General features: G+C 44.6%; 1 protein-coding gene across 7 annotated transcripts in view; it reads right to left on the reverse strand.

Annotated features, from left to right (window-relative positions):
* The window catches only part of CACNA2D1 (calcium voltage-gated channel auxiliary subunit alpha2delta 1), a 1,188,449-nt gene that overhangs the window by 532,334 nt on the left and 642,021 nt on the right, over positions 1-14,094 (reverse strand). For all 7 annotated transcript variants that reach the window (XM_073652315.1, XM_073652320.1, XM_073652318.1 and 4 more), the window contains exon 6: positions 11,946-12,075. In XM_073652315.1, coding sequence (XP_073508416.1) covers positions 11,946-12,075 — 130 coding nt within the window. The remainder of the gene's footprint in view (positions 1-11,945; positions 12,076-14,094) is intronic.

Raw genomic sequence — 14,094 nt, forward strand, 5'->3', positions numbered from 1 at the left:
GCAGACTTGAAAGGCTTTGCAACAACATTGCTTGGGCACCTCCATTTTGGAGGAGGTGCCTTATATATGGTGAGGTCCTCCAGCCATTGGCCGGGGACTCCTTAGGACGGCGCGCGCGGCCCCTTTAAGAGAGGGGGAGCGCGCGCGCGCCCTAAGCACAGAGGCCGGGAAGCAGCGTGCGCTGCCAGCAGAGCGGGAGGAAGACGCCGGGCACGGAGCGGAGAGGTGAGGGGAACGGCGTCCCTGCCTAGCAGGAGGCAGGGACGCCGATGCTACACTCCATCTCAACAGTGTGATGCAGCAGCAAAAAAGGCAAATACAATTCTGGGATGTATTAACAGAAGCATACAGTCTAGATCACGTGAAGTCATTATCGGTCTTTACTCCTCTTTGGTCAGACATCATCTGGAATACTGTGTACAGTTTTGGGCACCACATTTTAAAAAAGACATAGACAAACTGGAGCAAGTTCAGAGAAGAGCGACCAGAATGGTGACTGGTCTGCAAACCATGTCCTATGAGGAACGGTTGCAGGATTTGGGAATGTTTAGCTTGCAAAAAAGAAGACTGAGAGGAGACTTAATAGCTGTTTACAAATATGTCAAGGGCTGTCACATTGTAGAAGGATCATCTTTATTCTCATTTGCACAAGGAAAGACTAGAAGCAATGGGATGAAACTAAATGGGAGGAGACACAGATTAGATATTAGAAAAAACTTTTTGACAGTTAGGGTGATTAATGAGTGGAACAGGCTGCCACGAGAGGTGGTGAGTTCCCCTTCAATGGACGTCTTCAAACAGAGGCTGGACAGACATCTGTCTGAGATGATTTAGTGAATCCTGCTTTGAGCAGGGGGTTGGACCAGATGACCCAGGAGGTCCCTTCCAACTCTACCATTCTATGATTCTATGATTCTATGATCGTGCTCCGCCTGCAATGCATCCTCATTGATTGTGAGCAGAGAGCGTTTCAGAAGACAGAGAAGCGGGATGGTGATGCTAATTATGGCGTCATCGCCGCACACCATCTTGGTGGAGTCCTCAAAGTTTTGGAGGATGGTACATATGTCTGACATCCATGTCCACTCCTGAGGTCTTATGTGTGGCGTCTGAACTGAATACCGATGGCCTTTTTGATGCTGGTACTCAATAGCATCCCTCTTCTGCTCACAAATCCTTCCCAACATCTGCAGTGTAGCGTTCCAACGTGTGGGGACATCACACACCAGTCTGTGAGCCGGAAGCAGCAAACGCTGCTTAAGCACGTCAAGGGCGGCGGAAGCTGTAGCTGACTTTCTAAAATGGGCACACAGGCGGCGTACTTTAACAAGCAGATCCGGCAGCTCCGGGTAGGATTTGGGAAACCGCTGAACCACGAGGTTAAGCACATGGGCCAGGCATGGTACGTGTGTGAGCTCGCTTCAGAGCCACCACCAGGTTCCGGCCATTGTCACACACGACCATGCCTGGCTGTAGGTTCAGCGCTGTGAGCCACAGATCTGTCTGCTCTTTCAGACCTGTCCACAACTCTTTAGCATTGTGCGGTTTTTCAGCTAAGCATATTAGCTTCAGCACAGTCTGTTGACGCTTGGCCGAGGCAGTGCTGCAGAGCTTCCATCTTTTGACTGATGTGGTCATTTCGGAGATGGAGACTGAGGAGGATGAGGTGCAGGAGCTGTAGACCATGGGGGCAACCCTGATTGACCTAAGGCCCGCAATCCTTGGCGTCGGGAGGATGTGTTCCGTCCCAAAGTCCGACTGGGTTCCGGCTTCCACTATGTTAACCCAGTGTGCCGTCAGCGAGATGTACTGTCCCTGCCCACAAGCACTTGTCCACGTGTCCGTGGTTAGGTGGACTTTACCGGTAACTGCATTGAGAGCACGGCTAATGTTTTGGGACACGTGCTTGTGTAATGCGGGGACGGAACACCGGGAGAAATAGTGGCGGCTGGGGACAGAGTTCCGAGGGATGGCTGACGCCATCAGGTTGCGGAATGCTTCCGTCTCCACGAGCATAAAAGGTAACATTTCGAGCGTAAGCGGTCGTGAAATCTGAGAATTTAGTAGTGTGACCTGTGGGGCATTGGCTGCATATTTGCGCTTGCGTTCCAAGGACTGGGGTATAGACAACTGAACGCTGCGCTGGGACAAAGACATGGACGTGCTTCTTGATGCTGCTACTTGAGAGTGTGCAACTACAGGTGCAGGGCAGGAGGCGTCTTCACATGCACCATGGACAGGGGATTGGCTTGCATGCACAACAGCGGAAGAAGCAATGGTGCCACCCACAGACACTGTTCGTGGACCCTGGGGTTCGGCCCACAAAGTTGGGTGCTTTGCTGCCATGTGCCTGATCAAGCTGGTGGTAGTCAGGCTGGTCGTTTTGCCACCCCTGCTGATGCTGGCCTGGCAGGTGGTGCAAATGGCCTTTTTGGGGTTATGGGCAGAGTCTTTAAAAAACAACCAGACTTGGGAAGACCCAACAGTTGTAGTGGCAACTTCCTTCGTGTTGGTGTTACGGGGAACGGTTGCCTGCCTTCTGTCTGTGGCCACCACACTGCTTCTTCCTGCCTGTTGGGGTGCTCTGCCTCCTCCCCCTGTGTGCTGCTGTCCTCGCTCTGCATGTCCTCCTGCCAGGTTGGGTCAGTTACTATATCATCCACCACCTCGTCTTCCACTTCCGCACCCTGGTCCTCCTTCCAACTTTCTGGCAATTCTGTCTCATCATCATCCACATCTTGTGACACTTTCCCACCGTCGCCTTCGTGTGACAGTGGCTGCTCAAATATTTGGGCATCGCTACATGCGATCTCCTCTTGCCCCGCTTCAAGAGGACCGGACGAGAGGCCCGAATCTATAAATGGAAAAGTGAACAGCTCTTCAGAGTGTCCAACTGTGGGATCAGTTGTCTCTGGGTACTCGGCAAGGTGGGAGGAAGGAGGATCAGGGTGAGGAATATGCGGTCCAGACTCACGGCTACTGAGACTTGACCGTGTGGAAGACAGGGTGGTGGTGGTGGTGGCTAAGTGACTGGAAGCATTATCCGCTATCCAACCAACAACCTTTTGACACTGCTCTGGTTTCAATAGTGGTGTGCTGCAGTCCCCTAGAAATTGGGACAGGAAGGTTAGGCGAGAAGATGTGAGTATTTGTTGTGGCACAATTTCGGCTTGCCCACGGCCTTGTCCTCGGCCTCTGCATGCACCATCACCATCACGTCCAGTTCCCCGTCCCTTGCCACGTGCCTTGCCAATTTTAAATGGAGGACAGTATCTTCCATACTCACTACAAATGACACAAATGTGATCCGTGTGATGGAGAAAACAGAGTTTTAAATACCTGGCCTGTAGGTAAGTAGTTTGACTAGCAAACTGCTGTGAATTGCTTCCCTGACACACTGAAAGAAATTTTTAATGGAGGCCAGAAATGGCAATATTTTCTGACAACATATATGTGAACCGTGTGACAGAGAGAACAGAGTTTAAATACCAGGCCTGTAGGTAAGTAGTTTGAACAGCAAACTGCGGTAAATTGCTTCAATGACACACTAAAGGAAATTTTTAATGGAGGCCAGAAATGGAAGTATTTTCTGACAACGTATATGTGATCCATTTGACGGAGAAAACACAGTTTTAAATAGCTGGATTTCTTGCGCTCTAATATGGAATGGACCTGGCTGTATTCTGCAGTGCCAACAAGCAAATGGCGCAGAAAAAATGGTGTTCTCTGGATTGCTTTTTAAGCAAATAATGAGGATTAAGATCCAAAGAAAAGTATTCCTGGCCCCTGAGACCTGGCCCTTTGTATAGAAATATCTAACAGCAGCAGAAGGCAGAATTGGAATGGAGCCTCTTGTGCTATACGCACTGCAGTCTGCTATATACACTGCCTGCCTATACAACCTGCCTGCCTGATATCTCTGCAGATGGATTAGTCCTCAGAAGGACTGTTTGCTAGGATGCATATGTGTAATGTACGTTTTTTCTCCCTACACTACCTAATACACAAGCAAATCTGTCCCTGACACAGCAGCACCTCTCCCTGCACAAGCAAATGGCGCAGAAAAAAGGTGTTCTCTGGATTGTTTTTTAAGCAAATAATGAGGATTAAGATCCAAAGAAAAGTATTCTTGGCCCCTGAGACCTGGGCCTTTGTATAGAAATATCTAACAGCAGCAGAAGGCAGAATTGGAATGGAGCCTCTTGTGCTATATGCACTGCAGTCTGCTATATACACTGCCTGCCTATACACCCTGCCTGCCTGATATCTCTGCAGATGGATTAGTCCTCAGAAGGACTGTTTGTAAGATGGCTTAAGTGTAATGTACGGTTTTTCTCCCTACACTACCTAATACACAAGCAAATCTCTCCCTGACAGAGCAGCAGCTCTCCCTACACTGTCTGTTCCGGAGTGACTGTGACGAGCATGGCGGAGCCAGGTCTGATATAGACCTGATGAAGCTGTGCGGCCAGCCAATCACTGTAATGTCCACAATCAACATGGCTACGGCATTACAGTGCATGGCAGGCAATCCCTGCATGTTCATTGGCCATCTAAAGAGTGGCCAAACATGCAGGGAGGGGACCCGTGTTCCCGCCCGAGCAACCCGGAAATACTCTGCGAGCGCCGAGCAGTAGCGAGCATGATCGCTCATCACTACTTGTGATCATTGAGGTCCCAGTAGTCAGAATTGTTAATTATCTAACACCGGTTCTATGATGAATCCTGTGAACAATAAATGAGGAGAAAATCCACTAAATGAAAAATACTCTGTCTTACAGAAACTGTCACAATATACAGGTACCCAGTGGTAAATCCACTGTAAAATCTTCAGTAGCAAAATTAATAATATAATAATAATAATAGTTTTTATTTTTATAGAGCCAACATATTCCGCAGCACTTTACAAATATTAGGGGGACATATACAGACCATACAGAATAAGCATATCTCATATCGAAAGGAGTGAGGGCCCTGCTCGCAAGCTTACAGTCTATGAGGAAATGGGGGAGACACAAAAGGTAAAAAGTACATATATTGTATAATGCAGCCTTGATATACTAAATAGGATAAATAATAATACATGGACTGGTCGCCAGCCAGTATGTGTACAGTCCTGACAGAGGCTATTAAGTGCATGGTTGGTATGAACCTATAGTTGAAGAAGATTTTAATATGGGGGAAAACTGGGACGGACAGAGTGTGTTTAGGCGATACGCCAGTCTAAAGAAATGTGGTTTTAGGGTTCGCTTGAAACTGTGGGTATTGGGAATTAATCGAACTGTTCAGGGTAGTGCATTCCAAAGAATTGGCGCAGCATGCGAGTAATCTTGGAGACAAGAGTGGGAAGTTCGGATTATGGAGGATTTTAGTTTTAAGTCATTTGCAGAATGGAGGGCACGTGTAGGGTGGTAGACTGAGACAAGAGAGGAGATGTAGGGGGGTACTGAAGCATGGAGCGATTTGTGGGTAAGCGTGATAAGTTTAAATTGAACTCTATATTGGATGGGCAACCAATGCAATGACAGGCATAGGGAAGAGGCATCGGTGTAGTGTTTGGCAAGGAATATGATCCTGGCTGCTGCGTTAAGGATGGATTGGAGAGGGGAGAGTTTAGTAAGAGGGAGACCGATTAGTAGAGCGTTGCAATAGTCAAGACGAGAATGAATAAGAGCTACAGTAAGAGTTTTTGCCGAGTCAAAGGAGAGAAAAGTCCTGATTCTGGAGATGTTTTTGAGGTGTAGATAACATGAACGAGCGAGTGATTTGATGTGAGGAGTAGAGTTGAGCGGTGTTCCACTAGAACTGTTCGCCAATCTCAAATTCAAGCTGTTTGGGCGGTGTTCGAGTCGTTCGACGAACGCGAACGATTTGCAAAAAATTCGGCTGTTCGAGGTTATGTTCGATAACTGTTCGTGCACCAAAAGCGTGTCCTGCATGTCTGGCATTTAGAGCACCAATCATGCAAGGATTGTCTGCCACTTACTGTAATGCCACAGCCATGGTGGTTGTGGCATTACAGTGGTTGCCCAAATCGATGGGAACAGTGTTCACAGTGAAACATGAAAAGCCGGCAATTCAGCAGCGGCATACACCGGTACCCGACAATTTAGAACTGAAAGAATAGAGTATCACACATAGATTAGATATATAGAAACGTGGCAGTCACATATATAAGAAGTACAGTGATAGTGTTGGTTACTGTACTTGTCATTTAGTGTAAAGGATTTATTTAAAAAAATATTAGTTTTTTCATGCACCGTCTCTTTAAAAAAGCCGGCCGGCAATTCAGCAGCGGCATACACTGGTACCCGACAATTTAGAACAGAAAGAATAGAGTATCACACATAGATTAGATATACAGAAACATGTCAGTCACATATATAATAAGTACAGTGATAGTGTTGATTACTGTACTTGTCATTTAGTGTTAAAATAAAGGATTTATTTTAAAAAAAATTGGCGTGGGGTTCCCCGTAATTTTAGTCTCCAGCGGAGGTTAAGCAGATGGCTGGGGTAGATGTTTGAAGCCTGGGAAGGGGGTAATTCCCACGGAGCTTCCCAGGCTACTAATATCAGCCCCCAGCTGAATACCTAGCCTTTTCTAGCTATTAAAATGGGGGACCCCCAAAAAAATGACGTGGGGTCCCCCCTATTTTAATAGCTAGCAAAGGCTAGGAAGACAGCTGGGGGCTGATATTAATAGCCCAGGAAGGGTGCCATGATTATTGGCCCCCTCCCAGGCTAGAAACACCAGCCGCCTGCTGCCCCAGAAATGGTGCATCCATAGGATGCGCCAATTCTGGCACTTAGCCTCGCTCTTCCCACTGCCCTGTAGCGGTGGCAGTGGGGTAATAGGGCTGGGGTTGATGTCAGCTTATAATGCCAGCTGACATCAAGCCCAGTTTAGTAATGGAGAGGCGTCTATAAGACACCCCCATAACTAACCCCATAGTCAAAGTTACAAAAAAACACAAACACCCAGAATAAAGTCCTTTAAATGAAATAAAGACACAATTCTTTATTGTTCTAAATTAAACCATACTTACCATCATGCCCATTCCAGCTGAAGCCAACGATCTCCTGCAATAAAAGTAAAATAATAAAGCAACATCATCCTTACCTTTCCATGGTTCCCACGACAGCTTCAGCTCTGCTACATTCACATGACAGGCTGGACCACAGCAGAACGCTGCCATCCAGCTTGCCATGCGGCAGACACTGAGAAGCGCAGGCATGCTTGCGCTCCTCAGTTTCTGGCTGTGACGGCATCCAGATGAGCCGAGTTCATGTCCAATGAACTCAGCTCACCTCATGCACGTCACTGACAGCGTGGGAAAATTCTCCTGCGCATGCAGTGAGTGCAGGAGAATTTTCCCAGCTGTTAGTGACGTGCATGAGGTGAGCTCATGTCCAATGAACTCAGCTCACCTCATGCACATCACTGACAGCGTGGGAAAATTCTCCTGCGCATGCGGTGAGTGCAGGAGAATTTTCCCACGCTGTCAGTGACGTGCATGAGGTGAGCTCATGTCCAATGAACTCGGCTCACCTCATGCACGTCACTGACAGTGTGGGAGAATTCTCAGCGCTCAGCGCTTGAGCAGGAGAATTCTCCCACGCTGGGATGGCATTGAGATGACAGGCTGGATCGCAGCTGAGTGCTGCCATCCAGCATGCCATCCTTCATAGACACAGCAGAGCGCAGGCATGCTTGCGCTCAGCTGCCATCCAGCCTGTCATCTCAAGGCCATCCTGGCGTGGGAGAATTCTCCTCCTCAAGCGCTGAGAATTTTCCCACGCTGTCAGTGATGTGCATGAGGTGAGCCGAGTTCATTGGACATGAGCTCACCTCATGCACGTCACTGACAGCGTGGGAAAATTCTCCTGTACTCACCGCATGCGCAGTAGAATTTTCCCACGCTGTCAGTGACGTGCATGAGGTGAGCTGAGTTCATTGGACATGAACTCAGCTCATCTGGATGCCGTCACAGCCAGACACAGAGGGGCGCAAGCATGCCTGCGCTTCTCAGTGTCTGCCGCATGGCAAGCTGGATGGCAGCGTTCTGCTGCGGTCCAGCCTGTCATGTGAATGTAACAGAGCTGAAGATGTCGTGGGAACCATGGAAAGGTAAGGATGATGTTGCTTTATTATTTTACTTTTATTGCAGAAGACATTGGCTTCAGCTGGAATGGGTGTGATGGTAAGTATGGTTTAATTTAGAACCATAAAGAATTGTGTCTTTATTTCAATTAAAGGACTTTATTCTGGGTGTTTGTGTTTTTTTTTTACTTTGACTATGGGGTTAGTAATGGGAGTGTCTTATAGACGCCTCTCCATTACTAACCTGGGCTTGATGTCAGCTGGCATTATAAGCTGACATCAACCCCAACCCTATTACCCCACTGCCACCGCTACAGGGCAGTGGGAAGAGCGGAGCTAAGTGCCAGAATTGGCGCATCCTATGGATGCGCCATTTCTGGGGCGGCCGTCGCGGCTGACGGCTGGTGTGAAAGAAAGATCTGAATCAAAAATAACCCCAAGACAGTGGGCTTGTTGCTGGGGAGTAATGGTTGAGCCACAAATGGAAATGGAAATATCGGGCACAGGTAGGTTTGTGGAGGGAGGAAAGACGAGTAGTTCAGTTTTTGACAGATTCAGTTTTAGGTAGAGGGAGGACATAGTTTTAGACATAGCAGAAAGACAATCACTTGTCTTTTGTAGTAATGCAGGGGTGATGTCCGGAGCAGAGGTGTATAATTGGGTGTCATCAGCATAGAGATGGTACTGAAAATCGAATCTGCTGATTGTTTGTCCAATAGGAGCTGTGTATAAGGAGACAAGAAGGGGGCCTAGGACTGATCCTTGAGGAACCCCAACAGTAAGGGGAAGTAGAGAGGAGGAGGAGCCGGCAAAAGACACAGAGAAGGAGCGGTCAGAGAGATAGGAGGAGAACCAGGAGAGAACAGTGTCCTTGAGGCCAATAGTGCAGAGCATCGTGAGGAGGAGCTGGTGATCCACAGTGTCGAATGCTGCAGAGAGATCCAGGAGAATCAGCAGGGAGTAGTGACCATTAGATTTAGCTGTTAGTAAATAATTAGAGACTTTAGTGACGGCAGTTACAGTAGAATGTAAAGAGCGGAAACCAGATTGTAAAGGGTCAAGAAGAGAGTTGTCTGAGAGATAGCGGATGAGACGGGAGTGGACCAGGCTTTCCAGGAGTTTAGAGAAAAAGGGAAGATTGGAAACAGGTCTGTAGTTGGCCGTGCAGTTCTGGTCAAGGGATGGTTTTTTAAGTAATAGTTGTATGCTGGCGTGTTTAAAAGAAGAGAGAAAGATACCAGATGAGAGGGAAAGGTTGAAAATTTTACTTAGGTGAGTGGTGACAACTGGAGCAAGGGACTGAAGGAGATGTAAGGGAATAGAGTCACTGGTGCAGGTGGTAGGGCGAGAAGATGCAAGGAGCCTGATCACTTCATCTTCCGTGACTGGGTCGAAGTCAGAAAGTGAGCAAGATACAATGTGGTGGGGGAGAGCATGCATAACATTTGGGGATTGGGAGAAAATTTCCTGTCAGATGTGGTCAATTTTTTCTTTGAAAATTCATGCCAGATTGTATGGACTTTATTGTGAAAATGCTGTCAATTTGCTACAGCTTACATCCTTACAAAGGGTGAAGCTTGGAGTGAAAATCCACAACACAAATTGACATACTGTAGAATTTTCATAGTGTGGATAAGAATTCTTAAAGTTTAAACCCTTACAAAAGCCATGTGTAATATAATATTTTAATAATTTAATATTTAATTAGTGGTCTGAAATTATTTCTGGCAAAGACTAAGGAGAAACTCTAGTGTAACAAGTCAATCTTTCCATATGCAGGGCCATATTTGTACTAAGGCACATGAAAGCATCTACCTAAGGTGGCAAGAAGGAGTGGGCGTTATTAAGGGAGCACATTTTTTTATTTGCTTGTTTCTTTGTTCAAATGCTGTCACCAGAAATTTTGTTGTAAAAATCTTGCAGCCACTTAAGAGAGAGTTTTGGCGTTCCTTGGCTGGGACATAGATTATAGCGCACAACAAAATGGTAGAGTTTCTTGCAGAGCATGATCATTGTACTGTATCAAACATTTGCAACTCACTGAGCCAGTAAACAGCTCTTTTAGCTTGGGCTGATGATACTTCAGTCAGATTCCATATGGTCCCGCTCTGCATATAATTCATTGAGGCTCGCTATATACATCAACACAATGCCCTTCCATGTATTCTGATGTTCCATCATGTGTAACTGCAAGGAGATCCATCAGCACATTGGCTGGTGAATTAGTGTGCCCAGCCATCCTTCTCCACTTTGTCATACTACTGATGAGGAGTTACAAAAACTACTACCAATGTAGAGGACCAAACTGCAGGAAGGTGGTACATCCCCACATACAGAATCTAAAGTCAAGAGTGTGATTTAAGTGAGCAGTATGTGTTTATATGCAATGTAAAGTATATGTGAATGTAATTGTGTGTAGGAACAACAAAACAAAAGTGGAGTTTCACAGGTTTATGAAAAAATTAATATGACTTTATTAGAACATACACTTAGATCAATAAATCCATACAAATATAAAACAGACGTGTCTAGGAGGGATACAGAGAGTAGCAGCAGGGGCGCAAAACAAACAAGGGCCATGCAATTTTATATGTATTTGTTTAAAGGACAAAGGGGACACCAAACCCAGATATCGCCAATAGCTGAAGTCCTAAAGCAAAACCAAGTGGTATAAAAGTTGTCCTGAACATTAACTTAAGGATCAATATCCAAGAGTGTATTGAAAAAAATACACCCACAGGACCTGGGAAGATGTTCACCCCAAACATAAAAGTCCCAACTAACTAGTAATAAACATGGCTTACCCTGGAGGAGCACTGCGCCCGAAAGGTGACAAAGTCATATTAATGTTTTCATAGACCTGTAAAACTCCACTTTTGTTTTGTTGTTTTTATGTCCGTGGAGTGGTTTCTCTGCGGGGACACACACCCGTTGTACACGTGTTGATGTGTTCGCTAGCAATCTGTTCTTGGGATTTTTCTTAGTTCTTTGTTATAGTTTCTTAGTTCTTAGAAACTGGCTTGATTTTTAACCAAAACATCGTTCAGATTACAACTACGTCTGTAAGTGAAGATCCCTAGTGATTTCTCCCCACTAGTGATGATCGAGTATGTTTCATTAAGCCCGCTCGCCGAGTATTTTGGCATGGTGGGCATTTCTTTCACTGTCGCCGCGGCTGCAAGTGTCATGGCTGTTAGACAGCTGTGACACATACAGAGATTAACTGTTCGACTGTCAATCTGTGCATGCGTCACAGCTGTCTAACAGCCGTGACCCTTGCAGCCACGGTGCGACAGTGAAAGAAATTCCGAGCACGCCAAAATACTCGGCGAGCACCCAAGCGTGCTCGCCGTAAGGGTTAATGGAGCATACTTGATCATCACTACTCTCCACCTGTTCAGGTAGACTGACAGGTCTCTCTATATGTGTGTATAGGGAAAGACCTGTCAGTTAAAGCTAAGCAGGTGGGCATGTTTAGTTTTCTATATATCAGGTCTAGTAATTTTAAATACAATAATAGTAGTCTTTACAAATATACCTGGAGATAAAAAGACCAGAATCCAGATGGAAGTCTCATAAATTCCCAACTGTATAAATAATCAAAAAAGCAAAACAGGTGTAACGAAGCTAGGTGCCCAGGGCAGCATCAAGTGGAAATACAGCCCTGACCACATACATGCTGCTTTAAAAATATACAATATCCTACTTTTAAGATAGGATGAGAAGATCTTCTAAACATTTGTACACAGAAAGAAATTATATTATGTTGCAAAATATATTAAAATATTTAAATATGCAATTATTAACAAAGCAAAAATTCATAAAGATGAAAGTAACTTACAGCCCTCGTAAATATCCGTAGGAATATGAACAGCAGATTGCTGGTACGATGTTTTCCGACGAAAGACAGGATCATCATGAAACACAGGCTTGATACGACGACTTATGGATTCACTTTCATTATTCTCTGACTAAAAAAGATAGTGCATATAATTAGCATTAAATCATTCATATTAAAATCTATATAGTATAAGATACAGCACAACATAAAACTATCAAAAATGTATATACAGATGTTACACAATCATATATGGACATTAAGTAGTATAAACTAATAATAAAAATACAACATACAGTAAATAAAGCAACGGTTGCATTTTCAGAAAATAAGTTTCTTTTTGTGCACAGACTAACCCTATAGATAAATTCTACAAAGTGAAAAAGAAGGTTAAAATACAATAAAAATAAAAAGAAGACAAGAAAGCGGTTGTAAGGTAGGTCGTAGATAGGCACTCAGAAAGACGGACACGTCTAAAAATATACTTCGGGTAGAAATATGTTCACAAAGAGGTTTTTTTTTATGTGGTTTAAGAAGATCATATCCATTTGCAAAATCCACATTAAAAAAAAAGTTCAAATACTTTATGAAAACTTTTTGTGTTATGAAGTGGATCCGCTTCAAAATGCACATTAAAAATGTGTGAACATATTTGAAGGTCAGATGATATGGCCATCACAATAAGTTCTTAAAGTCAAACAGCTGTTCTAGAAAAGCAAGTAATTGTTATTTTTAATGATTAAAATTCTCTTTAAGGTCTACTTCACCTGTCCGTGTTTCTGGTATGTGTTGTATATGTTTTTTTTCACGGATGTCACATGTACCAATTATAACCTATGGTGCTATGCACATGTCCATGTTTTACATGGACCATATGTCCTTGCAAAACACTCAGAGGCATGTCCGTTTTTTTCTGGCATGGATAAAAAAGGCCAGTACAAGTGAAAAATGCGTACAGCACACGTATGGCATCAGTGTACCATCCGTGTGCCGTCCATGTGCTGTATGTGGTTAACATTGCAAAGTATAGGAGAAGCTTTGTCATTTCTTTATTTCTTTATCCGTACCAGAAAAACACTGATGACACATAGATTGTAAACATGGACATACGGATGACACACTGATGACACACTGATGGAAAACACTGATCACACAAGTACTGTTTTTTCACGTACATGTTTAATACAGTTGTGTGAAGGAGGTGCAAGTCAGAGTAACTTTTCCTTCCATGAAATGAATACAGAGAACTTCAGGGGGTCTGCCCCAGAGCACACGAGTCAAGTTACCAAGAATCTGTCATAAACATGATGATGCCATTCAAATTCTTAGAAACATATTGCTCTGTTTCTAGTGCACATGAAACATTTTGTGAAGTAGGTTCAGTCTTGTACAAAGTGAACACTATTTTATTTTGATATATTTTTTTGACTACTTATGACTAGTGTTGATCAAGTATGTATCATTAACCCTTTCCGGCGAGCATACTCTGGTGCTCGCCGAGTATTTTGGCGTTCTCAGCATTTCATTCACTGTCGCCGCGCCTCCAAGTGTCACGGCTGTTAGACAGCTGTGACACATGCAGAGATGGCCTGTCTAACAGCTGTGACACTTGCAGGCGCGGCGACAGTGAATGAATACTGTCGCACCCGAGCGTGCTCGCCAGAAAAGGTTTATGATATATACTCGATCAACACTACCTATGACTGGTCATATGCTTAAAATGTCCGTGTGGTCCACATATTAGTCACACAAGCCAACTGTCAGACAAGCCAGACTCACCATAGAAAAATGCAGAGATGGTTTATTACCAACTCTGTATTCCTGATTAATGTACACAGTGATGAACAAGTGCCAGGTATACAGTATAGTAATTGCTAAAAGTGCTTCCTCCACCAGGAGTTGCTGTGTACTAGCAGACCCAAATCAGCTCTGCTGTGCAGCCACCCTTTAACTGAGACTGATATAACAGCCCCAGTTAGAGGGGAAATCAAATATAAAAAAAAATGTATTTTAATGTTAAAATGCCTCATAAATTTCATTTATGACCTTTGGGGGTACAATATGTGAAATAAGTGAATAAACAAGCATCAAAACAGATGATAAAAAAAGTTTCAGCCAGTCTGAATCACTTTTACCAAGCCCACCCAACTGA

The sequence above is a fragment of the Phyllobates terribilis genome, unplaced genomic scaffold (genome assembly GCF_046119375.1).
Source record: "Phyllobates terribilis strain yellow unplaced genomic scaffold, ASM4611937v1 Scaffold_11__3_contigs__length_659146591, whole genome shotgun sequence".
NCBI classification, from domain to species: domain Eukaryota; kingdom Metazoa; phylum Chordata; class Amphibia; order Anura; family Dendrobatidae; genus Phyllobates; species Phyllobates terribilis.